General features: G+C 44.7%; 1 protein-coding gene across 2 annotated transcripts in view; it reads right to left on the bottom strand.

Annotated features, from left to right (window-relative positions):
- Window positions 1-27,229, bottom strand: part of LSAMP (limbic system associated membrane protein) — a 983,246-nt gene that overhangs the window by 288,728 nt on the left and 667,289 nt on the right. The window contains exon 2 of one of the 2 annotated variants that reach the window (XM_083855065.1): window positions 10,202-10,280. In XM_083855065.1, coding sequence (XP_083711191.1) covers window positions 10,202-10,280 — 79 coding nt within the window. Of the gene's footprint in view, window positions 1-10,201; window positions 11,148-27,229 lie in introns of those variants that run through there. The other variant, XM_083855064.1, reaches the window with a different exon arrangement.

Raw genomic sequence — 27,229 nt, 5'->3', positions numbered from 1 at the left:
CCTCCTTCCAAGTTCCAGGAGTAGAATCACAGCACACCACGAACGCACTGCAGTGTGTGCCTCTGCTGACAGCAGCAAGGTGGCTTTCACACCAGCCTGCAGCCTAAGCTCTTGCCTGTCAATCACCTCATAAATGAACAGGATCTCCTACTACTCCATTTCCAACTTGGATCACAATTGAAAGAGGGAGAAGCACATCACTGGGATGCAAAAAGGCATCCAGCTATATTTCTGCTAGGAAGAGAAAGAGTTTTACTGGTGACAAAGCCCAACTTCTTACTAGCCCTCCTACACACACCCCTTCTGGGTGCTCACAGAACGTATATGCACCAGGAATTCTGTGTAGGAAGAGAAAATAAATACACTGTGGGGCCAATCTGAAGAGCTGGAGACAGGGGACAGAACCTGCCTGAGAAATGTCAGGGGGTTGTGGAAGGACCACCCCTATTTAACCAGCATGAAAATGCTAAGGGGACAGCAGATGTGAAAAGGAGGGGGGGGGGGGGGGGCAGGCTGCAGCAGATCCTCTCCATCCTCCTCCACCAGCTTAAAACCTCCCCTTGTCCTTTGACTCGAGAGAACTGCTAATAAACATGCCTGCACCAAAGGGACAAACATGGCCCACTAAATCACAGCCCACACATGGCTCTGCTTATAGGAGAAGGGAGGGTCAAACGCCCCTTCCCCTGTGAATCCCCAATAAACAACTGCCTCAGCTGGTGCAGGCTCCCTGCTCTATTGCTGAGGGATGGAGGCTATGGATCATGTTACATCATATTTGGCAGAGAGGGGACAATAATTTTTCAGGGAGTAATCACTCCTGGAATCTCACTTTTCTCCAAGCTCAGAGGACACCCTGGAACAGATGGGGGTTTCCTAGCATACCTGTGCTACCTGCAGCACTCAATAATTGCAGTGGTAACGTTTTCCTCCCCTCTCAAGCGTTTTCCAATTCCAACATGTTTATTTGTGCCTGGCCCTCTGTGTCATATGCTTTCCTTTCTATTCTCTGACCAGATGAGCATTGGGCCTGACCATGGACAAATTCCTGCTGACTTCACTTGGGAATCTGGGCTGGGGGTGGGAATGAAACTCACTACAAAGGAGTTGGTGTGAAAGAGTCAGCTAGGCTTTGTCACTGTGGTTCCTCTCCTCCAAAGGAAAAAGAAGAGATAATGATGTTGGAACATTTTAACCTTTCTTTTTCTGAGCTTGATAGGCTTGGCCTGAGGCACCTTTTCAAGCAAAAACAGGCTTCTGCAAGATGGATTGGTTGGGTGCAGAGTTTAAAGGTAATTTTCTCTTGTCACATGCACATAAATTATTGTGGCTCAAGCTGTGATCAGCTCTACATCTCACTTGTTTGACTGCTTTTATGCCTGGGCTCCTATGAGGGGTTGCGAGAACCATGTCCAGTGCTCCCTAAGCATCATCCAACATAAATATATATCAAAAGCACCACAGGTATACTCACAAAATTAGTGTCTTGGTTTAAGGTGAGGCAGGGGCACATGCCTGCAAATCTGTATAGACAGGGTTTCCAGCTGCAGAAGTTGCTGCTAGAGCCTTGTTTTGCTCATCTATGGACCTTTTAAAAATGTTCTGTCCATGAACGCCAGGGCAAGGAAAACTCATCCACTCAGATTATTCACAAGGGGGAGAGAAAAGAAGATGCACATGCACACACACAAAGGAAGCACAGCTGCAGCCAAAGTGAATTCATTTTTAACATTCATGAAAGTATTCACAGAACACTTCAGTGCTATTTGCCTAAATTTTTCTGTTTGGAGTAAACACTTGAGCCAGCGCAGGCTGTACGTTCTAGGCGCAGTACCGCATCGGGGATTAGAGGTGGCTCCTGGATCCAAGTCACAGATTCACACCACGTCCCCAAATACATGTGACCCCCTCACTTTAAGGCACAGACTCACAATCTGCCACCACAGAGTTCTGACTTTTGATCCTTCCAAAAGGACTTTGCAAGTGCCCACAGCCACCGCATTCCCCATCCATCGCAACCTTAAGCAACAAAGGCGTGTGAGCTCTGCCAAATTCAAACACAAAAGCAGTGCCAAACGATGACAGCTCCGGCATGCCCCTGGTCTGGGGGAGCAGACCTCTTTCCCCACCTCTACTCTCCCATTCTTCTCCTCAACTAAACCCCTTCACTGGTTTCTTTTCCTGTGTATTCTAAGCAGCTCAGACAAGGGGAAATGCTACAGTACACAGGGGAGACTCAGCTGAAGCCCTGAAGACAAGAGCTGTGCGAATTGTCTCTTCCTCCTTCATAAATACAGCTGAGACGACGACTGGATAATTGGCTAAGTGCCTGTCAGCTTAATAACAGAGAGAGAGAGAGAGACAGAGAGGCAAAAGGCGAGATTTGTATTTACTATTCAAAGTCATGGATGCTGCCTGCCAGTGGATTTCAACACGGGTTTTGTTTGCAGAGGAGGGCATGAAAGGTGACTGGATGTGCAGCTCCAAATCATGGTCTCATGGTGTGAGGGGTGGACAACCAGCTTGGGATGAAGGGAGGAAGCAGAGCACTGAGGTAGCTGCCATACAGGCACTATTGTGTTCCTGGTTAAAGTATCCGTGGTTTCCTACACTGTAAAAGCATCACCACTGCCACCTCTGGTAGGGCACTATTTTCACTCATACACTAAGTCGTACCATGTCAGGGACACTGACAGTGGTGCATCTCCAACTGTGCATCTCCAAGCATCTCCATGGTCATCCTGCTGACCCTGAGAGGAGAGGATGCAGTGGCACCACTAGTGGCAGCTTCACAGTGGTGTGACCATTTGCCTCTTGTTTTGCAAGTGCACAGCACAGAGGTTGGCACAGGGGGAGCTGGAGCCCTCTTGGCCTTCCCCTTTCCTTCATAGATCTGGTGCAAATCTAGGAAACCATCTAAGGAGAGCACCTGTGATGGGAAACCATTCAGACATGTCTGGGTTGTTACAGGAGAGCAGGAGAGTGTATGCAGGAGAGAAGCCTCCCTGCTTTGTCAAAGTTTTCACTCCTTCCCTCTGCCAGGGAAATGCAAATTAGTGAGAGTGGTTCAGGTTACTACTGGAAAGGAACAGTATTGGCCAGATCTACAGTGGTGTTAATCGCTGAGCCTCAGAAGAGGCAGATGCTATATTCTGTTGAGATACACTTGCTGCTTTTTTCCCTTAACAACCATAGCAACTGAAACACACTGAAATGAAAGGACACTTCCAGCCTTAGTGAGGATTACTGAGGTCCAAGAGCTGGAAACAGCTACAGAGACCTCCAAGTAAGGAGACCCTTATCCTGTCTATTTGGCGGTGCTGCCTCTCAGTTGCAAGTGTGGCAACTTTACAAAGTATAAGAACATTTGTCCAACTACACACAAGAAAACACTTTCCACTTTTAAATGGGAGCAAAGAGGGAAACATACCCTTGTACACAAGCACACACCTCCCAAATTTCATACAGATGTGTTACTGCAAAGTATCTTCTGAATGCCAGCCCAGCGTGAATGGGCTCATTTCCATCAAGCTGCCTGGGACCGAGGAAGCCCAACTCCAGCGAAATCAATAGAGCTGCAGCAGTGCTATTTCTCCTCTCTTTGCAAAGGGCTGAGCACAGTGGGAGAACTCTGGGATCACAGCTGGCCTCTCCCACACAACCAAGTTGCTTCTAATAAAAATCTGCAGAAATATATGAGCACAGAGGAGACTGGCGATTCAGATTATTTTGAAATAGCTGTTTTCTAGGCAGAGGTGAAACTCATCATTATTAGTTCCCATTACTTACCATAAAACCAGGCACGTTAGATGTGCTCGAAGCCTGAAGCAAATGCTTTGGTGTCAGATTCAGCTGAAAATCACATTCGTTTTTTCTTCAGCAAGAGAACAGTAAAAGAAAACTCAGTAAATTCCTGACTTCACCTCTGTGCCCTCCATTGCGCTTACTCCAGCAGAGCACGAGTTCACACAAACCAGAGTGAATTTTGATGGACAACAAAACTAGGTAACTTCAATGAAAATGGCTATATTCAGCCTCACAGTGAGCCTGTTGAAGCCCGGCCGCTGCATCAGCAGCAAGCTGTGGCCCCGCAGATCTGTCAGAATCAGATGCCCGTGGGTCTGGATATAAAGGGCAGGTATGTGTAACATATATTTTGAAAACTTATAGTTATGAGATGGCAAATTCCAGTAACTATGAGCTATTTTAAGAATAGGTCTTTCCTCATGACCTGCTGGGGAGGGGAGTGGAAGACATACCGACTCTGAGCCACTTCAGGTAACACGTAGTACTATATAAATTACAATGCCAACTAAGTAGGAAAACATATGGTACTCAGTTGCAAACTGAAGTGTGTGTGCAAACTCAGGGAGGAGGTTAAAGCCATACAGTTCAATACTGTCTCTCCATCTTTCTGAATGCAAAATACACGTGCAGTGCTATTAAACATGCATCATTTCACCAAAGAAAGCTTTTCCTTTTCTAATTTCAATTCCACTTTTCCTTGTGATGGGTTAGTTCCACCTTGCAGAAAGCACATTCTCACAAAGGGCTCCCTTTCCTCTGGGAACACCATATAAAAATAATGTGGGTGTATAAGGAGAGATGATGATTGCCAGCCTTTGACCATACACATATTACAACTTCCTTTATCATATGTATGCACACACGCCCACATATCTATGGATGCATGTGTGCCTTCATATAATGGCACCATCTGCTGCCAGAGTTGGAAGTTTTGCAACATCATCTGTTACTACATTTATACATCTTTATTTTTCATTTGAAGGAAAGAATCAGCAGAGTTTGCACGGATCCCGACTTACCCTGTCTCGACACATGGACACTGGAATTGATAGTGAAGGCTTTGTACAGACTGGAAGGTGTTTGTACAGACTTGGGACTTTCAGTCAACACCAGTGTAGATGAAGATATACCAGGGAATCCTCATTTGTCACATTTGCTGTTTTGTTTTGTGGCTGAGCCAAAAGGCAACCCAGGCTAATGGATAGGTCACTAGGCTGGGTGTGCCTGAGTCCTGCCAGAAACCCTGGGCGAGTCCCCTCACCTCCTGCCCACCCCCAGTCTGGGTCCATCCCAGCTAATAGCCTGCCTGCCCTGCAGAGGAGGGGATCTCTCACTCTCTGCTCACGTGGCACTTAATACAAAGGATGCCTCAACCTAGTGGTGGCCTCTAAGTGCCACAACAATACCACTAATAATCAAGGTTACCATTTTACTGCCAAGACTGTATTATTATGTGGCATTATACATTTGAACATGCCTATTCTCATTTCTAGCAAAGGGCTCGGCTCAGTGCTCCCTGTTATAAATCATATGCTAATTATAAGTGTAATCTGAACAGCTTTTACTTTTCTTTTAAAATGACGGTATAGGGCATAAACTTTGTTGTGATGTTGTGTTGCTATTTTGCCTGAGGTGCCTTTGTCCTCTAGCACAGCTCCACGTGTAACATACCAGCAAAATACTGGGAGGCCAAGAACAGAGTTTGCATAAATTGCTTATACTGCAGGATTATGCCAACGGCACTGTCATTACTGCTGGTAATTTGATTCTAGCCCATCCTTTGACACATGCAACTTGAAGAAACTAAGTACCCATTAGGATGGATGTTCCTAAATGTGCTATCAGCCTGAAACTTTACATTATTTTAAAATACCTGGTAAAAATGAAAAATGCACACTCAGTCAAATGTTGGTTTTCATCTGTACATCAGCATCAGATTGTTTTAATTCTTGATGTAAAGTTGATGCTTGGAAAAACCCAGGAGCAATAAGCCAAATTCTGGCCTTGGCGAGATCCCAGTTCTCCAAAGGCTGAACATCATCTGAGCAGTGCTCAGAAGCTTATGCCCTGTATGAGTCACTTGTACCTCTTTATTAGCAGTCCCTGGGAATCTGCCCCAAAGACAAATGGAATATTTCTGGCTCTGCCCTTGGGCTTTAGTGGATTTGTACTGGTATAACAGAACACATTGGAATGGAGATATGACCCATTTTGGTTCCAGCTGGTGATGAGCTCCATTCTAGGAGTTTTTAAAGGCTAAATCTGCACTTGTGCCAGGACTTCTAAAATCCCTGAGCAACCTGCAAGTCCTGCTGACACCCTCAGATGAGCTGTTTGCAGGCACTTTGAAGTGAGTTGCTGTGGTGATTCCTGAGGCAGTCGATCTTTCCTAAATATGTTGTACAGGTACCTGATCCCATACCATGGGCTTCCCACTGCCATTTTGCTTTTAAACCATCCAGAGGGCCAAACACAACACAGAAAACACAATTCCTTTCCTTCCCAGTTTGAAGCAGATGCCCTTCATTACTGCACATGTCCCAGCTTAGCCAACATCCTCGTAGTCCTCATCCCCTCCCTAGGCTGAATGTGTGTAACAGAGCACAGGGTGTACCTGCCTTTGCTCACTGAACATGTGCAGAGCAAATGAGGTGGGAAAGGATGATGAAGGCAGGTAAACAGCAAGAAGATTTGGGGTTGGGGACAGTTTTCCTATTTGAATTAGTTTGGGGGATGTGTTGCATTTCTTGTTTGGATATTCTTTTCTTCCTTTCCTAACACCAAGCAGGGAAGTTGCGCACAAAACCTGACAACCTCATGATTGTAATCTTGAAAGCAAGACGTCGGCAAGAACCAAAAGTTCCCTCTCAATACTCAAAGTAAGGTTCAGTGTCCTTCTTAACTTGCTGAGGACGGAATTAAAGAAATGAAAGCTTAGTAAGTCTGACAAGCTCACCAATATACAGTGTCATCTTTGAAACGCCCTACCCTCTTTTCTTGATTGCAGCTGGACAAACACCAGCCACTCTGCTCAGCCCTTCTCACCTGTTGCAGCTCTCAGACTTCTACTCTCTTTTCTGCCTTGCTCTAAGGAGCAGACCATTACCCTTTTCCCTGTGGACAGTCTATCATGAGCTATTTTTATTCTCTCTGCAATTCCCTAACTACCCCATGCCAAATACTTGCTAAGAGTCATCAACCTTCAGCAAGGCTGACAAATGAATCAAATCTGCTGCCAGGTCATTTAGGAGATGAGCCAGTTTAGAGTTAGGGACATATTTTAATAGTCCCATGCTGAGGGAATATTTTAAATGCTATAGCTTTAAAAAGTCATCTCCAAACTTTTCAGAATAATTCTATTCTGAGCAACAAGCTGCAGATGAAGCTTCAGAGGACTGGCTTCCTTAAGGAACATTAGGGCTTATAATAAACTATTTTTCTCCACTTCATAGATCAGTCCACCCACCCATTCTTCCACCTACAAGAGTAACCCTATGTACAAATATAAAAGCCCCCAAAGAGGAAGACTCATTTAGAATATCCTGTCCTTGGTGATTTGCTGAATGATTTGCATCACAATTTACAGGAACAAAATGTTTTTAGTTATCACTATGTATACTGCCTTTATTTCTCTCTAACTGCGTATCATTTTTTCTCCCTCCTACACTTTCATTTCCCTTCAAGCTACAAGAGCTACTGGGCACTGGTAAACTGATGCTGCACAATCCCTCTGAAGCAGATGTTTAGCAAAGATAGGTGATATGATCCATGTATAGAAAACTCTTACCTATCTCTCTGTGGATATAAAGTTCTACTTTGAACATGGTTAGTATAGATGATCTAATGGAGGTTTTTTTTTTTTTTTTTTTTTTTTTTTTTTTTTTGTTTTGTTTTGTTTTGTTTTGTTTTGGTTTTGTTTTGTTTTGTTTTGTTTTTTGTTTTTTGTTCTTCTAGCTCTCTTCCCTCTGTTGTCCTAGCAGATCTATATACAGGGAGAGTGAAGCACTGGGAGTTTTTCAAAACGAGGCTGTCTTAAAGTGAATTATGTTTTGGAGGGTCGACAAAACAGCAAGGGGGAAGTTAGCAAACAAACCTTTGCTTTAAAACTGAGGACATGAAATGTTATCCTACAGGTCCTAAAGTCCATGGGACATACGGAAATCTCACACCTTCCAGCTTCATGTGGAGGTCTGTCTCCCAGTACAGCCTGGTTTCTACTTCTTGTCTGAAGGAGGAACCTAAATATCCCAGAAAGCTGGGTCTGGTCCCAGAGAAAGGGAGAGGAGACAGCTGCCCTTCCTAGGAAACGTGAAAACCATGTAGCTGGCTAGATCTGCTTAAAGAGCTTAGGAAGGCAGCTGAAGGGAAAAGGTACAGCCTGTGCACTGGCCACAGTCACTCCTGACAGAAATGCAGCCTGCCAGGAACACAGAATTGCCCGGGGCAAGCATTTACATGGCCGGGTGGTGTGCTGCTCCTGCAGACTGTGTCACTTGGCACACATCTGGCTGACACAGCTGGATCACTTCACTCAGGTGTTTTATTTTAGTGCCTGACATAACACTGGCAAGCCACATGCAATCACTGAAACCACTCTCCCATGCAGCCCCGTGGAGCTTGCTGATGAAGGAATGCTTTACACGCACTTGCAGGCACCATCTCCACCATCCGCTTAGCCCTCTCGGCTGCAAATGCAGCTTTAGCACACAGCATCTAGATAAACTGAAAAGCTCCAAGGTTAAGTGGGAAATAGAAATCTAGTGACCCCTGTCTGGGCAAGTGAGCTTAATGACTTTGTGCTGCTGCATGTACCAAACATACGCTGGCAAACATCTGTCTGAGCAGCCCCTCCAAAATAAATGATTGATGGAAGCGATTTGCCTTTAAAAACGGGATGTATCAGCTAGGAGTCCTGCCAGAAAAGGGTTAATGGGATATATGAATTGGTAGTGAGTGGAAGAGAGAGTAGAGAAGCTGGAGTCAGAGGCAACACCCCTTGTTAGGTGTTTACCATGTCGAATCTAAACCGCTTCCACTGCATATGCAAGGCAGATGAATTACTCTGTAAATCCTATTACTCTGTGTGGATAAATCTTACATTCAAGTTAACAAGTCTGGAGAGCTGGGGAATGGAAGCTGCTGAATGGATATTCCAGGATCAAAACAACCGAGGACATGGGAGGCGACCGAAGCGATATGTGTACGCACACACACACACACACACATTTCCCTCTTCCAGCATCCTTCTTCCCTCTATCATTAAATGGGAAGGATGCAGGACACAGGGGATCATGTAGCAGAACGTTTGGTGACAACCAGCAGGATTTATTTCACAGAAAGAGAAAGAAAACTTTGCTGCTGCTGTTAGCTTTACTAGGGGATTGCTCCCTTGATGCTTCAGGGTTTGTGCACTATCAGCTCCTCACACAGATCACACACTTATTTTAAATTACACCCAGTAGTTTTACAGGCATAACACACAGTGTGCACACTCACACATGCAGAATTTTTCTTCAGTAGGGGAGTTACTGCAGGTAAGTTGAGCAAGGCAGAATTTGAAAAAAGAAACCTACAGGAAAAAGACAACTGCAGTTCAGCTATTGGGACGCTCCTAACTGAAAGCCCAAGTAGTGTCAGAAGTACCTTTGGAAAACCTGCACAATGAAACCAGAAATATAACACCTAATATTGCCAGTAAGCATGGTTTCATATGCAAGGATATCCTCATCACAGCCAGACACACAGGTACAGCATACACCCATTTATTTAGCCCTGCAAAAAACCTAACACACTAAGATACAATCTTTGTAAATGTCAGAGCTGCTACACCATTTTTTCACCAGCCTTTTCAACTATTGCTTCCATCTTCCCTCCCGACAGGCCAGAAAAATAAATAAATAAAATTAAAAGACATGAGCTTCCCAAAAGAACTTGCCTGAGAGTTCTGGCAGCACCAGGGATAAAGTTTTTGCATATGTACAAAAAGAAGCATGGGAAGATCAATGGAACATCTGGCAAGCACAGCTGGATCCCTTTTCCATTCCTCTATTGATACAACAGGGCTGGTGGAAAGTGTACGTTCACAAGAGCTGGCTAACACAAGCAGATCTTTCCCCACTGAAATTCTTTCGATCCAGAGCACTACACAGAGGACAGTGTGGCAAGAAGTGCCCAAAACCTTCGCAATTTTTTTCACATTGAAGCACAAACACACACGCAGAGCCTGTTTGTAGCAGCTGCTGCTGCTGCTGCTGCAGTTTGAGAGGTAAAACAGCACACACTCTCACAGAGACATATACACACAAATCTGTGTGTCACGTCACACGCACACGTCGCATACATGGCAATATAGATGCACACACAGAGAAGAGGAAAAGTTGGCAAAATGCCCTACCTGAGGATGGCTGTGTCCCCTTGCCTCACGGTGATGTTATCGGTGCCTCGGGTAAAATCCACGCTGCGGACTGGCAGCCCTGTAGGGAGAAGGCAAAGCAATCTCAGTAGGACCAGCGGTAATTGTTTCCGATCAGGCTGAGCCCTCGCTACCATGGCTGGTCTCGTCGAGTTTCACTGTCAGTACTTGTCTCTTTCTCTGCCTGTGTATGTGGACAGACAGACGTAGAAAGAAAAACAATAATAATAATGTATAACTCTCGCTCTGATCGACAGCCCAAGAAAGGGGAGGTGATTTCACAGTCCTTCTCAGCTGCCACTTTTTCTTGCTCTTTTCAGTCTCTTGTTGGCTTCTTTCCCTTCCTTGCCTCTTTTTTTTTTTTTTTTAAAGGCTTTCCAAAAAAAAAGTCTTAGCAGAACCTTCAAATAAAAAAAAAGGGGGAAAAAAAGAAGCAAGACGAAAAAGTCAGGTAGCAAAATAACTACGAAATAATAACAATTAAATCGACCCTTTTAGAGTGATGAAGAGAGGTGGGGAGAAAAAAAAAAAAAAAGAAAAAAAAAAAAAAAAAAAAAGGAAAATGAACAAGAGGAATCCTGTGCCGCCGGGATGCGCGAGGGGATAGTCCTGTGGCTGTGCAGCCTCCAGCCCCGCGCTCCCTCCTAACCCACTTTCCCAGGCGGAGCGAGGGAGGGAGGAGGAGGAGGAGGAGGAGAGAGGGAGAGAGGGAGGAGGGAGCCTTACTCGTGAGACGGCAGCTCGGCACCACAGCGGCGGCGGGCGCGGAGGGACCGCGGGCCGCGCTCCCCATCCCTCATCCCTCATCCCTCATCCCTCATTCCTCATCCCTCATCCCTCTCCCGGGGGCGCAGCTCCCGGGCCGGGAACCGGGACTGCCCGGGGGGACGCGGCCGGGCTGGGGAGGGGAGGGGGGCACTGCAGCAGGGAGAGGGGGCTTGGAAAGGCATGAGGGCTGCAAGGCAGAGGGGGGGAGCCCCAAAGGAGTGGGGAGGGAGGAGAGGAAGAGAGGGAAGGAAATGGGAAAGGAAGCGGGGGCTGGGGAAAGGAGGAGAAGGAAAGCGGGGAACTAGAGCGGGAAGCAGAGGGAAGAAGGCAGGAGCAGCCGGGAGCTGCTCAGCGGGAGGGAGGCACACGGAGTAGGGCACAGAGGACAGAGGAAGGTACGGCCAATATTCTCAAGATGAAATAGTGAGGAAAGAGGGTCTGTGGCCAAAAGTGCAAACAACTTGGCTTGGCGGCCTGAAGCCACACGCTGGCTGATTTACAGAGCAGCATCCTTGGCAACTGCCTCCGCAGCCTCAAACCTCGCTCCTTCCCCTCTCAGACTTTCCTCTCGCCAGATAACCAGTCGTACATCCCTCCCTCCCTCCCACCTCTCTCCGCTCAGCCCTTCCCGCCCCCCACCTCCTTTCCCAGCCTGGGAGCGGCGGAGCGCAGACAATGCCGGCATTGAGCTGCCCGCGGTGTGAATGCCCGGCCTGTGCTGCCGGAGCCCGCAGCTGAGCCCCGCAGCCCGCAGCCCACCGCAAAGGGAAGGGAGATTAAATTAACGGGGAGGAATAAGCCGTGTGTTTTATTGCTGATGCCTGCCTGCCATTCCACCAGCCCCATCTCTGCCTGCGGGAGGGATCAGAGCTGCTCCTAGGGATGCTTCGCTAATGTAACCCTTCTGCCACCAAAGCACGGCCGGGCTGGCAAGGGGAAGCAAAGAGGGAAGGGGAGGTTTATGAGGGGTCCAGAGATTCAGGTGCAAGAAAAGCCATGGGGTTACTGTGAATGTCCTGGGCAGTCGCAGCACTGGTCCATGTATGTGCAGGAAGGGAATAAACAGGTCTTGTACATAGCCTGCCTCACCTCTGCTCCTGCAGCCTCGTGGGATACACTGGGCTCAAACTGAAGAGACATAAGGAATGTCCCTGTCATAGAAATGGCCATGTGGGACCAGATCAAAGGACCTTCTACCCCTTCCTTCTGTCTCCAAGCAGCCTAAATCAAATGCCTGGTGAAGCTCTCAAGCACAAGGCAAGCATGCAGTGGTACTGCCCCAGGGCACTTATCTATTTCTAGTGATTTATGGCTAAGGCATGTCCCCAGCCAGTGGCACTGCCTTTGTAGTTAGTGGTACTTGAATGATTTTCTTCTTCCAGGAATGCATCCACTTGCTTTCTGAACTCCTAGAAACTGGCCCCTGCTGCCTTGGTATGGAAAGGCCGCACTGTCTGAGTACTTAAACAATCCCTGCAAGTGTTAAAGGCCCACAAATTAGGGACTAAGGTCATGACACTGCTGCTCGGGTGCCAGGCATGCAGCAGCAAGAAGAGATGACTGCTTTGTATTCAAGCCAAGGAGTGAGGCGAGTCAGACGTTTCCTCTGCAGTAGACTTGGCATGGATAGCACCAGAGGGGGAGAGGAATGAGGAGCTAAAGGGGTTAATCCACACAGTAGATGTACCCAAGCTACTGCAGAGAGAGATGCCACTCCACAAAGATGTTGCTCTGGAGAAGACCACGCTGCTGACACCTGATTGCTGACTAGTAACCACCACTCCAGGATGGAGAGTGCACAGCCCAGAGTTGCATCAGGCTGCTGGCATGCCAGAACAGGGGCATCACCAAGGGGAAACCTCTGCACTCCCTGTGACAGACTCTGAGTACAGCTAAAACACCTGGTCCCATATGAAGTGACCAATGAAAGAAATGCACCCCTCTGGCAAGCCAGTGATGCATGGATCCTTTTTACAAAAGTCTCCCAAATATGTTTCATCTACATTTAATAAGAGCTATTGTATGTTAATTAAATGCCCGTGGAGTAAGGAAAACATATTTGTCGAAGATTAACTATTATGCAATGCAAGAAGCATCTGCCACCCAACTGCTAGAGCTCACTAAATATTTCCTTATCTCAGAGTATTTACTTAGGAGGCAATAACTATCCAGTTAAATCTAAATTTAATGCTTAGTTAAATATAGTTCATAGAAAGTGGCACCAATATGTTTTATACAGAGAACGACAGAGGGGGTTTCAGGGAGGGAGAAGAAAGAAAGGAATCTTGTCTTCAGGCTCCAGTAAAATCCTGATTCAAGGGGATCTGCATGTGGCCATGCCTCCCTACTAAGAGAGGTGCACCACAGAAGACTCAGAGGCCCCTCTCTGCTGATGTAGCAGTATAGGGGATGATTTAATCTTACGCATTTATACAATCCTCATTAGAACTACTGTAGCATAACTATTTAATAATGATGATAATAATAGTAATAATAGTAATAGACGGAGAGATGAGGAAGAAATTCCCTTGAGGGTCTTGTGAATCTTGTGAAAAATAAAACAAAAACCAAAAGCTAAAGCTGACAGGTCTTATTTGCTTTTAGAAGTGTACAGAAGCAAAAGGGAGGGGTTGCATAGGTGTAAGAGGCCAAACAAGCAGGAATCACACAAATCCTAGGAGAGCGCCTCATGAGTAAAGTAAATAATGTTATTTTTGTATGTGTTCCCACAAGAAATAACTCTCTGGACCAATCTCCCCCTGCTGGAAGCAGATAACAAAACAACAAGTCTGGCTCCTAACTTTCCTACCTTCTGAAAACTTGAGGAAAAATTCAGGCAAACAGTCAGAGCATGGACACCGAAAATCCATACCAGGGCCTTTTAATGCCATTTATCAGTACTCCTGGTAGGTGCAGGACTGGCAGAACAAGCCTGACTTCCCAGATTTTGTCACTATGCAGTTCAGGAATGGACAGAGCAGCATGAGCCCAGCCCTACACATCACTCCTCTCCAATGCAAAACACTTAAACTCTGTTTAAAGGGAACAGGGCCCAGAGCAACACACTTTAATGAGCACAGACAGTAAAGCACAGCCAGAGACATAATAGAAATGTTTGGATGGCAGGTTCAGGAACGTATCTGTTTTTCCACACTATGAATGTGGGATTTGTTTGTGTACCAAGCTGGAAGGAAAACAGCAGCATGAGTTGAGGCAGCCTGGCTATCCCTACTTCCCATCTTTGAGGGAAATGGGCTGAAGACATCACAGTGTGGACACCTAGGCCAGCTAAAGGAGAGAGCCTCCACACTGGTCCTGGATGGGCAGGAGATATGTTGAGATAGGCCATGCTGAGCTGCCCTAGGACAGGTACTCAGGTCCCCTCTGCCTACCTGTGGGGCAGCTCAGTTTTTCAGATACTCAGGGACTGACATTGTGAAAGCCTGAAGTGCCATCTGCTTTTCATGGAGAACCAAGAGACTGAAAGCATGGACTCTGTCCACAAATAGGAGTGGGGCTTTTTTTGCATTTGAGGTGGCTAAATGCAAAGAGCAATCCATGCACTCTACTCAATGCCAACTGCAACAACCACCTGTATGCTGTGGATGGCTGCCCTCTAGGACTGAAGTGAGGCTTGCCAGCTCACACCACAAACAGCCACATAGTGGAACTGACTTTCCTTCACTACCAGCCACACCAAAAACTGGTGACTTGATCCCAGATATTGCTGAAATCAGGAAAAGGCATTTCTGAAAAATAACGAAAAAGAAAACTGCTCACACAAGTCTCCAGACTATATAGTGACTGACACAAGAGTTTCAAGGGGACTCTGCAATGGCTCTGACAGCAGAGTCCAGACACACAGGGATTTTATTTGGGATATCTGCAACAGTGAGCGAAAACGTATGATGTTTTGTGAGCTATAACGCATTTAGTCAAGATACACTGCTGCACAATGCAGCAGAGCCTGCTCAAAGCTTCTCAGCCATGAAGAGAAAATGCAATTTTGTCTCATTGGCAGAGGAGTTATGGAGAGGAACGAGGAAGAGCCAAAGGGGTTTCACAACATGGTGAGGAGGATTAAGGGACCGTGGAAGGACAGCCATGATCTCTCTGTCCTCCCTTCATTCCCGTATCTGCAGCTCCTACATGCACACATTTCTGCTCTGATGTGCAAGGACAGCATCCCACTGCAATTAAGCAGCTAATTTCCATTATCCTTTGGTCCCTCTGATGCAGGGAGCCATAGGAGTAGAAGAAAAAGAGGAAAAGCAGGGCTAGAAGAGAGATGGGAAATCAAACTTACCAAGTACTTATTATAGGGAAAAATTCTGCAGTTTGAGAAAAATACATATATATGGCTTCTATGAATACTTCACAAGTCTAAATATTAAACTGGCTTTTGATGCTGAAAAAAAGAGCCAGTTTAGAGCCAAGGCTAACACCCAGACATGTAATGCAACAAGACCAAGCTTCCTCTGAAGTAAGGACCTCATTAGATAGAAGAATTTACTGCACTGGGAGCACTCAGCTAGGCCATAACTGCTGTTGATAACATGCATGCACAACACCTCTCTCTAAGCATGGTCACTGAGCTGTAACAGAGCTCCCTCCTGTACAAGAACAAGAGCTGATTTTCACCAATTTGTAACCTTGCTGGTATGCAATTGATCTGCTTTCACAATTGATCTCCTTTGTGTGGACAATTTAGAGGTCAAGGGCCAGGTTCTCAATTGCTGTAAGCTGACATATCAGCACCACTGTCAGAAGAGCTATGCTGATCTACACCAGCTAAAAAACAAGTTGTGAAGTTCATCTTCTTCTGTGCTGCATGGGAAGAGAGAACTGTGTTTTCACCTTTGAAAGAAAGAAACCTTGTTTGTCTGGATGAAGAGATTTTGCACTCAGACTTTTCAGAAAGTTTCACCTTTACTTAAAGACCAAATCTGAAGGCTGGACAGGGGGAAAAATAGTAGCCTAAATATGTCTTTTCTTCATCAATATGACAAAGCAGAATTAAAGAATTAGTACTGCACATGGTTTGTAGCCTTAATTACTGGTTGCTATCAGAGCAAGTGCTTGTGAAGAACTACAGACTCATTTGTAGAAGGATCCTTCCTGCTTGAGAGGACCAAGACCCTGTTTCTTTTTTTGCTTAAAACAAAATTTGCCCTTCCAGACTTATATAAATAAATACAATAATAAAATATCAGTAGTGTCAAGAGCATCAGACTGCCTTTCCCCTGAAAGATCATATACCATTAGAGACTTCCTTACCAACACCTCACAACTGGACTCTGCAGCTGCTTCTTGCCAGAGGGTGTCAAATCACTCTGAAACCACTGGAGGCCAGGCTGCTCAGCCAGTGCTGCTGTGTGTCAGGTAGCAAACCTGCCTGCCATCTCCCAGCCCCAGCAGCAAGGAGATGCTTTCTTCTTGTCCCCAGAAGAAAGGCTGGCTCATGGCTTCAGCAGCAGGGGAATAGCTGATCCCAGTTCTGTCATTCCTCGTGGGAACAAAGTAATATGTCAGCCTGTGCTTTTTAAATGTGAATATTGGAGTTAGGCATGCAAATCTAGACAAGCCGTCCATACCTCCCACTGAGGACAGCTTCAAAATCTCTTTATATTTGGCAGTGAATGGCTGCTTCACCAATGTCACATAACACTTGATGAGTCAGGCAGAGCCAGACTTCAACGCTACAGGTCCTTAAATATGTCACTTCCCCATAGGAAGGCAGTAGGTCTATCTGCTTACTCCTAGTATCTCCCAAAAACTTTCCTCCCTGTGCCAGTGAATATTTACTGCTCTCAGCAAAAGTAATTAGGATTGACTTCACGGGTGACTACAGTGGTTAACAGTCCCTCCCAACACAGAAGCAGAGAGATGACCCAAAGGTTGGGAAGTTCTAGGAGGACAGTCCCAATTCCTCGGTGAATTTGGGCAAATTACTTAATGAAGCAGTCACAGAGGCATAAAAAGTTAATTTCCCTAGACTCTCTCTGCCCTCAGAGAAGTAATCTTGTCTTGAGGGCACTCATAGCAGATGCCTAATTTAACCATTTTAAATTGTCCTGTCTCTCAGGGCGTGTCAAAGTTTACAGCTCCATTGCAGAGATCCTCACACAAGCTTCCAGTCGTGCACACAGAGTGAAGCCCTGAAGGCTGCAGGGTGATCTGACACAATCTGACACTACTCTACACAAAGCCCCTGCAAGACTCAATCTACAGAACATGCCAGGCATGGCCTATTTCCAGCGTGCTCCTTAACAGGCCCCAAAACAACTGTCTGGCCATTGCAAGGGACGTAGATCACTGCAGACAGGAACTCTATACAGCTGAGAGGTGGTCAAACCCATCCTGCAGAGCCCTGATGCATATTCGATGACCTGCGCTGGCATGGAGTTCTCGACACAATGCTAATGGATGAGCATAATCACTCTGACAGCAGTGATTCTGAAGAGCGCTCCAAAGCCTTGCTGAAATGATACATTCTACACATCCATCATTACCAGGGAATTAATTTTATTGTGAAGAATAGAGTGCAGCAGGCTGTTGTGCCATGCATTTTCTTGTCCATTACAACAGCTCCAGCATTGCTTTTATGAAACTTAAACTGAGGCCTCCAGCAAGGCAAGAAAAATTCTCAAGTTTTGTGGTGCTATCAGGACACAAGGCAGTGCCAGAAAGCCTCACATGCAAGAGAAATTTGTATGCAAAAAATTGGAGAAAGTTTCCTTTGAAACTATGGCCTGCCTGAATTCAAGCTTCCAAAAACCCTTCCATTCATTTCACTGTGTTCAGATCTGAAAATAAGGAAAACATATCTTTAACATGTCCAGATCTTCAAGATGAAAAGCCAGGAGAACTGTGCCACAGACACAGGCTCAGTTAATACCATCCTTACAGGCTACAGGTCAGGAATGTCTCTGCATCAGCATTTAGAATTAGTGCATGCCTAGTCTTTCAACATAAACTTTCTAATGTTTCATCTTTTCTTCTTGTCTTTCCCCTACTCTCCTCTAAACTTCTCACCCTGATATTTTCAAGTTTCTCTCCCTTTCCTGTGTTGCTCCCATGCCCCATTTCTGTCAGGCCATGTCATATTCATATATTTTAAAGCTAGAAGGGCCTTTTCAGATCATCCTATTCAGCTGCCTGCCTCAAGCCACAGAAACTCACCGACTTCCTGGGTTCAATGATTAATTACCACATCAGATTAGGAATTTTTCTTGTTGTTTTAAACACAAATGCTATTTCCTCTATCATCCAGCCACTGAATTGAATCATGTTTTTGTCTGCTTAAATGGTTGCCTATTATTAAATACTATCTCCTTGAAATATTATGTTGTACCTGTTTGAGTCTTACATTGTACCCCTTTTGTTCCTAGCTCAATACTTTGCCACAAATGCCAAACACCTGATGCCAGAGAGGAAAATAGGGTGCCTTCAGCAGCCTCTAAGAGAGCTGGCAGATGCAAGATTAATATCACTGTCCTTGTTATGGGCCAGATAGCAAAGAAGTAGGGGCAGGAGTGGCCATTTTAGGTCCAAGTCTAAGTATGGGAAAGGGGTAAGTTGGAGCAGGTGTGGAACAACAGAGGACCTGCCCACCAAGAGGTGCAGAAATTAGGCAGCTTCTCAGAGACAAAAGGGATTTTACTGGAGGTGATTCCAGCAGCTCATTCTGTCAGACAAGACAGAAGAATCTCCAGTTCTGTGCTCAGATGCAGTGACCATGCAGCTGCATGGTCTGTGGGCTTCACCACTTGCAGGAGGCAGCACCTCCTCATTGCAGAACCACCCTGATTTCATTTCATCCCAACTCATGTTTACATCAGCATGAATAAGGCAAAACAAACCCAAGTGTGGACAAACTTGCAGACTGCTCAGATGAAGCAATTCCTCTCAGAAAAAGCAATATGTTTCAAGGGAGAGAATTTTTTCCCCGAACCACTGCTTATGATTCTGCTAAGGCTGGGCTGGATGAGGGATGCACACAACCTAAAACAGCTCCCTGAAACAGAGGTCTGGGGAGTCCATTTATAAAAGCCTTCCAGGTAAGAGTGAGAATAAGTAGGTGTTCTCTTGAAGGGGCATAAAATCTGTGTGGGGACTTGACCTGGTTCAGGCCCTGCAGTGCCAGCAAATGGTCACATTCACACACACACACATAATTTACTCAGCTCCAGCAACCTGTTAGATCCAGCAGCTGTCAGGGCTTTGTGAAACAAAGAGCCCACAATCCACACAGGAACGGAAGCATTGCTTCCTGTGAAGCCCCTGGGGGTTGTGCATAGTCCTGGCCTTCAGTGACACTTTATTACTTTCTTAATTTATACAACACACCAGTATTTTTTAAAATAATGTAATGAGCCTAATAGCTTCTTCCAGCAAGCAGAGATCAGGGAAGGACAAAGAACAGGTTGGTCAGAGCACATAGCAGCTGGCTGAACAAAGGCAAGTGATCTGAAAAAAAATCACTAAAGTTGGATCAGACTGGAGCAAGATAATAAGAAAAGGCCCAAAGAAAACCTTTGATGAAGAGATGAAGCTCTGAATAGGGCACTTACATGCTTCATTACTTGCCCTCTGATAGAGGAATGGACTGGAAGATGAACTCCAAATACCACACCTATCGCATGTGTGGGTGAGGCTACCTCAAATGTCCTCCAGGAAAATCTACTTTTCAGCCAAAGTCATTATCCATAACACCTTTTCACCTTATTCTTTCAGTCTGCAAGGAATCATCCAGTGTTTGCCGGGTATCAGTGGTAATCAATGAAGGGTCTGAGCTTGTGAAATGGAGGTCTCCAAGTCACTCAAGTATCTGCTTCTGAGCTTTTGGTAAGACAACCATTTTCCCATACAGTTTTGAGAAAGAATGGTAAAAGTGGTTTACTAGAGCTACTTTTCATCTGGTGAGACTACAGCACAAAAGAGCTGGGAGGAAAACTTTCTACAGGCTTGTAGTGATAAAACCTTACTGCCAAATACAAGGGGTTACCTACTGATGTGATGAGGGTTCTGTGGAAGAAGGTGCCCAATTTATCTATCAGTGTCTGAGATGTCAAAGGCAACCCTGACAGGGAGTAGCTCCTTGGATGAATCAGGGGGATATAATCCAAGTGGACCTCTGCCACTGATTTCTGTTGGGGCTATGATTTCATTTCTTGAGGTCTGCCTCTCTCATTCTCTGTAAACCACTTTTGGCTGGAGAATGAGTGCAACATGAAGAACAAAGGAAACGCAGAAATTAAGACACACCTTCAGATTCATGTCAATGTAACTTAACTACAACAATTTTCCAGTAAGCTTATTGCTCATCAAAGGGAGGAACGAACAGTGAATTTGGATGGCTTCAGACAGACACAGCATAAGCAAATTAAGTGCAAATTTCTCCTGCACCCAGCTCATTCAGGACACCCCTGTTCTGTCCATCAACATGCCCTGGTATTCCTGCCCACTCTCACCATCTGCTGATGTAGCTAAGCCTGAAAAGAAGAAGCTGCTATTGCCCATGAATTTTTAATAAGGCAAGGAAAAGGCTGCAGGAAGAAGAATATTTGGTGGCATTTACTCCCTGTGATCAAAGCCATTTTATGTCTCTTGTGTGATATTATTAGAACACAATATGAAGTGAAAGCAGCGTTCAGATTGAGGTCCCTATTCAAGAAACATTTTCTGCGGAGGGGAATGCAAGAACCAATGGCAGCAGGAAGCCCATACTCTTATAGGCTCTCTCTGCCCATGTGTATCTGCATCACATGACAGAAAGAGCCAGCAGGTACCTTAACTCCATTTCCCTCTGCCACAAGCACGATGTTCAATGGGACACCTCCACTCACCTGTAAAAGCATTCCAACACCCAAAAGCACTTGTATGGTCAGCAGAAGAGACCCCATTCTAAAGAGATAACATGCCACAGAAGGAGCTGTGTTTTAGGTTTCTGCTGTCACCTGGCATTTGTTAAATAAAGTATTAACTGTGTGCTTGTACACACCAAGCAGCCACCCAAGAGGACACAATGCCATAGAGAGGGCTGGTATGTCCTGTCTCTGTCCTATCACGAGCTGAGCCAATCCTCCAGAGCCAAGAGCCACATGAAGACTATACAGAAAAATCTGTTATGCACTCAGTGAGCAGAAAGGGAATTTTTAGCTACTGAGAAATGGGTATGGGGGTACAGACACAACTGGCTCTCAGGAATTATAGATTCATTCCAGACGTTTTCTTTCTTCTACTAAAGGACATAACAAAACACATGTTACAGTAAGTTTTTTGAAAAGTTTCTTCCTCTGACCTCAGACTAACATGGATGCACGAGAATATTCCCCTGGGAAATATCTGCACTAGATGAATATGCTGTAATTACAAATTGCCAGTTTTATTGCCATTGTTCAATTGACAATAAAACTCAGGCATTGAGAGGCCACACTGATCAAACTCCTAGCCACAAGCAATGTCTCCCATACAGATCACATTCTCTTGTTTGAGACCTTCTGAAGCAAATCTGTCCACTGCTGGTAAGTGCTTGACAAGTGCTTCATGAAAAGCCGATGCCTTGTTCACAATAAACCTCTGATGGCACTGAGGATGCATTGTTCACACCAGCTGAAATTTTCAGCCTCTATTCCATGGCTTAAAGACTGAGATATCTGTAAGTGACGGTCAAGGTTCAAAAAGCAGCAAGGATACCTGTGCAAAAATACTTGCCCATTGAATCCTGCTGCTGATATGAGACTCTTGACCGCTCACTGTAAACCATCACAGGAATGCATTTGCGCTAATACCACACAAGTAAAAGACAAGCAAACCACAAGGGAAGCTGAAGTGAAATTTAAGTATTTTGGTAAACATAATGTCTGTAAGTGAATGCTGACAGCTATCATGCAGATGTTTACAGAGATAACAGAAAACCTCTGGATGAACCTTGCTGCTTTACATTCTTCTGAGCTGGACTACAAGAAAGCTGAAGAAGGACTTTTAAGTGAGAGAACATAGTGATTGGACAAGGGGGAATGGCTTTAAACTGAAAGAGAGTAGGGTTAGATTAGATATTCAGAAGAAATTCTTTACTGTGAGGGTGGAAAGGCACTGAACAGGTAGGCCAGAGAAGTTGTGGATGCCCCTTCCCTGGAAGCATTCAAGACTAAGTTGTGTGGGGCTTTGAGCAACCTGTTCTAGTGGAAGGTATCCCTGCCCACGACATTGGGGTTGGAAGTAGATAACCTTTAAGGTCTCTTCAAACCTAAGCCATTCTATGATTTAGTGACTCTGATAAGGGCTCTGTATTTGGCACATCTTTGTATGCCATTGTGCAAATCAAGCACAGTTGACTGAAGCAGAGAAAAGGCCATGAATCTCGAAAATATCCAAAGGAAATTGCAAGGCATCAACACCATATATAATGTGCCTACAGTCCGTCAAAGCTCTGCAGTGAGAAAGCCCTGTGAAGCAGAAGTTCTGTTCATACACAGGAAAGCAGCAATGTGTCCTTGCTTAAATCTTTGGACTGAAAGTTGGTTTGCTCTTACTGCCACAGAGAATTGCACAAAGGATTTAGGTTTCACACAAGGTGAACTGTTCCTGCTTCACCTACACAGCACAACAGAGCTCTGGGGGATGTTCCAGGCACTGCAAGTCTGTAAGGAAAGAAACTGGTGAAGGAGGGTCAGGGTGCAAGTCCTTTGTGGAAAGAGGCCTGTGACACCATCATGCTCTGTGTGTGTGTGTATGAGCAAGGTGAAACGGGCATACGTGATATTCCAACTTAGTGGGATTACTGAATAGGACAAATATTAAGTTTTAAGCTCTGCCTTTTTTCTGTCAAAAAGCAATACTTACAAAAAAAAAAAAAAAAAAACCAAATCAAAACAGCTCAGACAGGGCAAAAGTCTCCTGTTTCACCTGGAAATCAAGCCTTCCTTATAATTTTCTTTATGGTTCTTCAGCTTTCTGAAGATGTCCTCACTTTCAGGAGTCAATCTTAAAACACGGTGTTTGAACACACTTGCCAGCATAGAGTCAATGTCTTGATGACTGGGGAACATGCAATACACTTCTAGTTTGCTAGATGTATTCAACTCCCTGCAGAAAGATTCAAGATGTCATCAGTGTCTGACCGATGACCCTTAGCTCTGCAGTCAAGAGCTTTCACAATGTGAAGGTGGTGCTCATTGTTTCTAGTTCCTGTAGTATTTTTCCATAAAGTTGACAAATATTTGGATAGCTGCAAGAAAGATGGATGGAGTTGAGACATAGAGAAACACTTTGTGATTAGAATATGATTGTTGAGCTAATTAAGCTCTCATAGCAAACCTAAATGGATGAACAAGCTGCTCAACTTTGTCTTATTCCCTGAATCCAGCAGGTCAAGACAACTTTTCCCATCATCTTAAAATTCTAGTCTTCCTCAGTGTCCTGGTTTTGGATGCAATATTTTTTTTCTCAGTAGTGGGAACAGTTCTGTGTTTTGGGTTCAGTATGAGAATACTGTTGATAGCACACCGAAGTTTTTTGTTGTTGATAATTAGTGCTTCCCTTACGTCAAAGACATCTCCATTTTCCATGCTCTGGCAGTGAGAAGAACAAGAACCTGTGAGAAGGATTGGCAAAACAGGTGACTCCTACTGGCCAAAGGGATATTTCATATCACAGAACATCATGCTCAGTTTACACGACCTGGGGGATCACCCAGAAGAGGAGCTGATTGCAGTTTGGGGATGGGTTTGGCATCAGTCAGTGAGTGGTGAGCAATTAAGATGTGCATCACTTGTTTTTCTTGAGTTTTTATCTCTCTCTTCTTTTTATTACTATTTTTATTGTATTTTACTCTGTTTCAGTTGTTGTTCTGTTCTCATCTCAACCTATGAGTTTTATTTTTTTCCCCTGATTCTCCCTCATCCACTGGAGTGAGGGGGAGGTGGGCAAGTGGCAGGTGGTGCTTGGTTGCTGCCTGGGGTTAAGACACAACACTTGATTATTTTACCAGAGTGGAAGAGATTGCCAAATTCTAACATCCCTCTGAAAGATACAAAAGCTGTTTTGATGACTCATCTGGCAAATACAGCAACTACTGCCAATTAATACTAAGTCAGAATATAAAACTTTGGAAAATTAAGGCAAAGGGAAATAGTGTTTAAGACTAGGAAGTGTTTCAAAAAAATGCGCAAAGCATTCAGTATGATTTGTAGATTCTCCTTTTGTCTTAGACCAGCCAGAGAGATGATTAATGCTTTCTCATTATTTCTTAACAACATTTGGAATATAAGCAATAAGAAGTAAAGAAAAAAAACCCAATGTAGGAACGTTTCTTCATATTCCCTCATCAGACAAAAGAAAATACAGAAAGCCACCAGTACAATTTATATTCATAAAAAAAAGCAAAAAAACCCAAACAAAACTGGAAAATTCCAATCAGTGCCTGCATTTAGGATTCTAACTTGGTATATATGTTCTTTTAAAAAAAAATTCTTCCTTTCTCTGTTCGTACAGGGGCTTAAGAAGTCCAAAGAACGTGTATTTAACTAGCTAATGTGTATTAAGAGCTTAGCACAAAGAAGGCAGCATGCTTCCATGATGTATTAAAAATCAGTTAGTTAAACCTCAAGCTCCTTCTTGCCATTATGCTTAACGTATGTTAAGATCACACTGCCTTGTTTTCATTAGGCTGGTAATACACGCCCCCAAAGACAGCCTCACCTTAAAGCTCCCCTGAGAACGACCTAGAGGTTTAGCTATGTTGGCAAAGCCATCCTAAGTTGACATTCTGCTGATGTGGCGGTAATGTACTTCCTATCTCTCCATTCCTCCAGTAAACACTCTTTGCAAAAGGATTACAAGGCCAGGGAGCTGCATCTGCACTTTGGCTCTTGTAGTGTCACATTCAGCATCGCATTTCCTCGTGCCTGTGACCAGAGAAACAAAGGTTTATAGCAGGGGCCTGGTCCTCAGCATAAGGAGGTGCAGGCTGGCCAGCAGGCTGGCAAAATGTCAACTGCTGCATGTCAATTCCCACAGACAAACTGAAGCTCGTCCTGAAATTGTCTTGCTTTGGTTCATGACTTCTGACCACAGGGTAAGAAAAAAATGCTACCTGTCCCAGTACCTGTGTGAATCCATCTTGATTTTTCTTTCCTAAATGACAGCATTTTGTATGTATCTCAGCAAGTCTACAAGCTACTTTTCATTACTTCAGTTTAGGTTTTCAGCATGAATTCCAAAAGAAAATTCCCTGCCTCTGAAGTACAACAGCATGTTAACTATACCAACTGCCTCTTCAGAGAAAGGGCTAGTCCCCATATATTCATCACTTCCTTTGTGCTGCTTTTTCCTCTCAAGTCAAATACGAGGTAATTTTTTCTTCTGCTGTTTTACTTGCTCAGGAGGGACAGTCAGCCAGATGTCACCAGGCCAGAGACTTAGTTGGTGAGGCACAGAGGTGCCTAGTCAGGCACCAGAAACCATCACAGAGTCTAAAAGAGGCTCTTAAGGCCCTGGTGACACATTCACTGTGTGTGCTTCCTCTGCTTTACAGCTGACTCACATGGAGAACCACCAGGCTCTCCCCAGAACAGGAAAAATAACTGCATATTATCTGTTTAAAAGCCTCATAATCCTCAGGCAACAACTGAGTAGTAACTGCAGTGACACGCAAAATTTTTCTGCTTCATATTAATAAACCCAAACACAATACTACAGCTTGCTGCATCAAAGGCTTTAACATAAATGACCTTTTTTTTTTTTTTTTTTTTTTTTAATTAACACTAAAACAAAGACTATGTGGGGAAGGACTTAGGCGTTTAAGACTTTGCTTAAGTTTCCATTTGCTGCACATGTTGGTTTTGAGGAACTAGACTTCGTCACTAGAAATAAACAGAAGGCAAACAAAGAGTACAAATGGGGGAAAAGCAAATGATCCCTTTGTTTTAGTGGTCTGACCTGTCATTTGCCTGACCGGGGGGAAAGTCTCTTCCTCCAAAGGAATATCACTGTTACTTTTTTCTGGAGACCAACTGCCCAGTGTCAGTTGTGAAGAGTCACTGCTTCCCTAGATATGTTGACTGACATAGGACACACAAAGCCATGACAGTGAGGGAAGTGACATCTTCTGCAAGTGCTTTTTCTTTAGATTGGAATAATGCAAAAATGAAGCATTCTGCACATCTTCATCTTATTCCCATAAATTGCACAGACAGAAAGAGCCTCCTCCAAAGCACAGCACCCCTGGAGCTGAGTTACCCATTCATGATGCCCTTACTTAGGTAACAACTTCTTGTCTCATGGGAATGGCTGTGTAATATGAACAGATTTAGACCATTTCCACAGATGTCCTGGTTCCTATTTGGGTTATAGCTCAGGCGAGTCACTAACAGGCAGCCACTGGATGGTTCCTTTCCCTCAGTGAAATCACGGCACCAATAGTTCCGCCAGGAGGACAGAACTCACCAGATAAGTGTGTGTGTGTGTGTGTGTTTGTTTGCCTGGCCCTAAATCCTCCCTCATGAGTTAAACTCCAGCCAGTACTGCCTCACCAGGTGCTATGCCTTTGCTGAGGTACCTTTGGGAAACCACTCAGGTTTTTGCTGGGTAGTTTTGCAGGGATAAACACATTCCTCCAGTGTAGCCATGGGGTTCCTCTGACATGACACTGGCCTTGGATGAAGCAAGGGATGCCTTAGGGGGGTTGTAGCACAGCCAGGAAGAATGGTTGAAAAGATAAGAGCACTGAGGCCTTTAAACTACAGCTCTCATGAGGGCTGGTGATACTGCTGCGTAAACAAAGTTTTTCTTCAAACTGGTTGAATTAAACAGTTCAGCTGAGTTGCTTTGAGCTGACTGGAAATACAGTACTTCCCAGAAAAAGAATAAAATGTACTTCAAATAAATAACAGGAACAGCAACAATAAAAGAGGTGAAAATCACACCTTTCTCGAATTTTTGGGAAGCATATTTTCCACTTTAAATCACTGTAGACAGCAAATTTCAGAGCTTCTCACCCTTGCTAGCTCTTCCCATTGTTTTCTTTGCAATTTCTAACAATTGGAGCTTTCCATTTCTCCTCTCTTCATTACCATCCTGATACTAATACCCTGTACAAATGCAGGCAGATTTGAACTTCCATCAGAGAACTGTAGCAGCTGTTGAGGAGGGAGAGGATTTTCTTTTTTTCTTTCTTTTACAACAATTAAAAAGAAGTATCTGACTATTTCTGTGAAAACTGTGGACTGGACAACATCT

This window comes from Zosterops lateralis (genome assembly GCF_965231275.1).
Source record: "Zosterops lateralis genome assembly, chromosome: 2".
NCBI classification, from domain to species: Eukaryota; Metazoa; Chordata; class Aves; order Passeriformes; family Zosteropidae; genus Zosterops; species Zosterops lateralis.
Note: the sequence above shows the minus strand (reverse complement) of the source record. Positions and strands in the feature narration are given on the sequence as shown.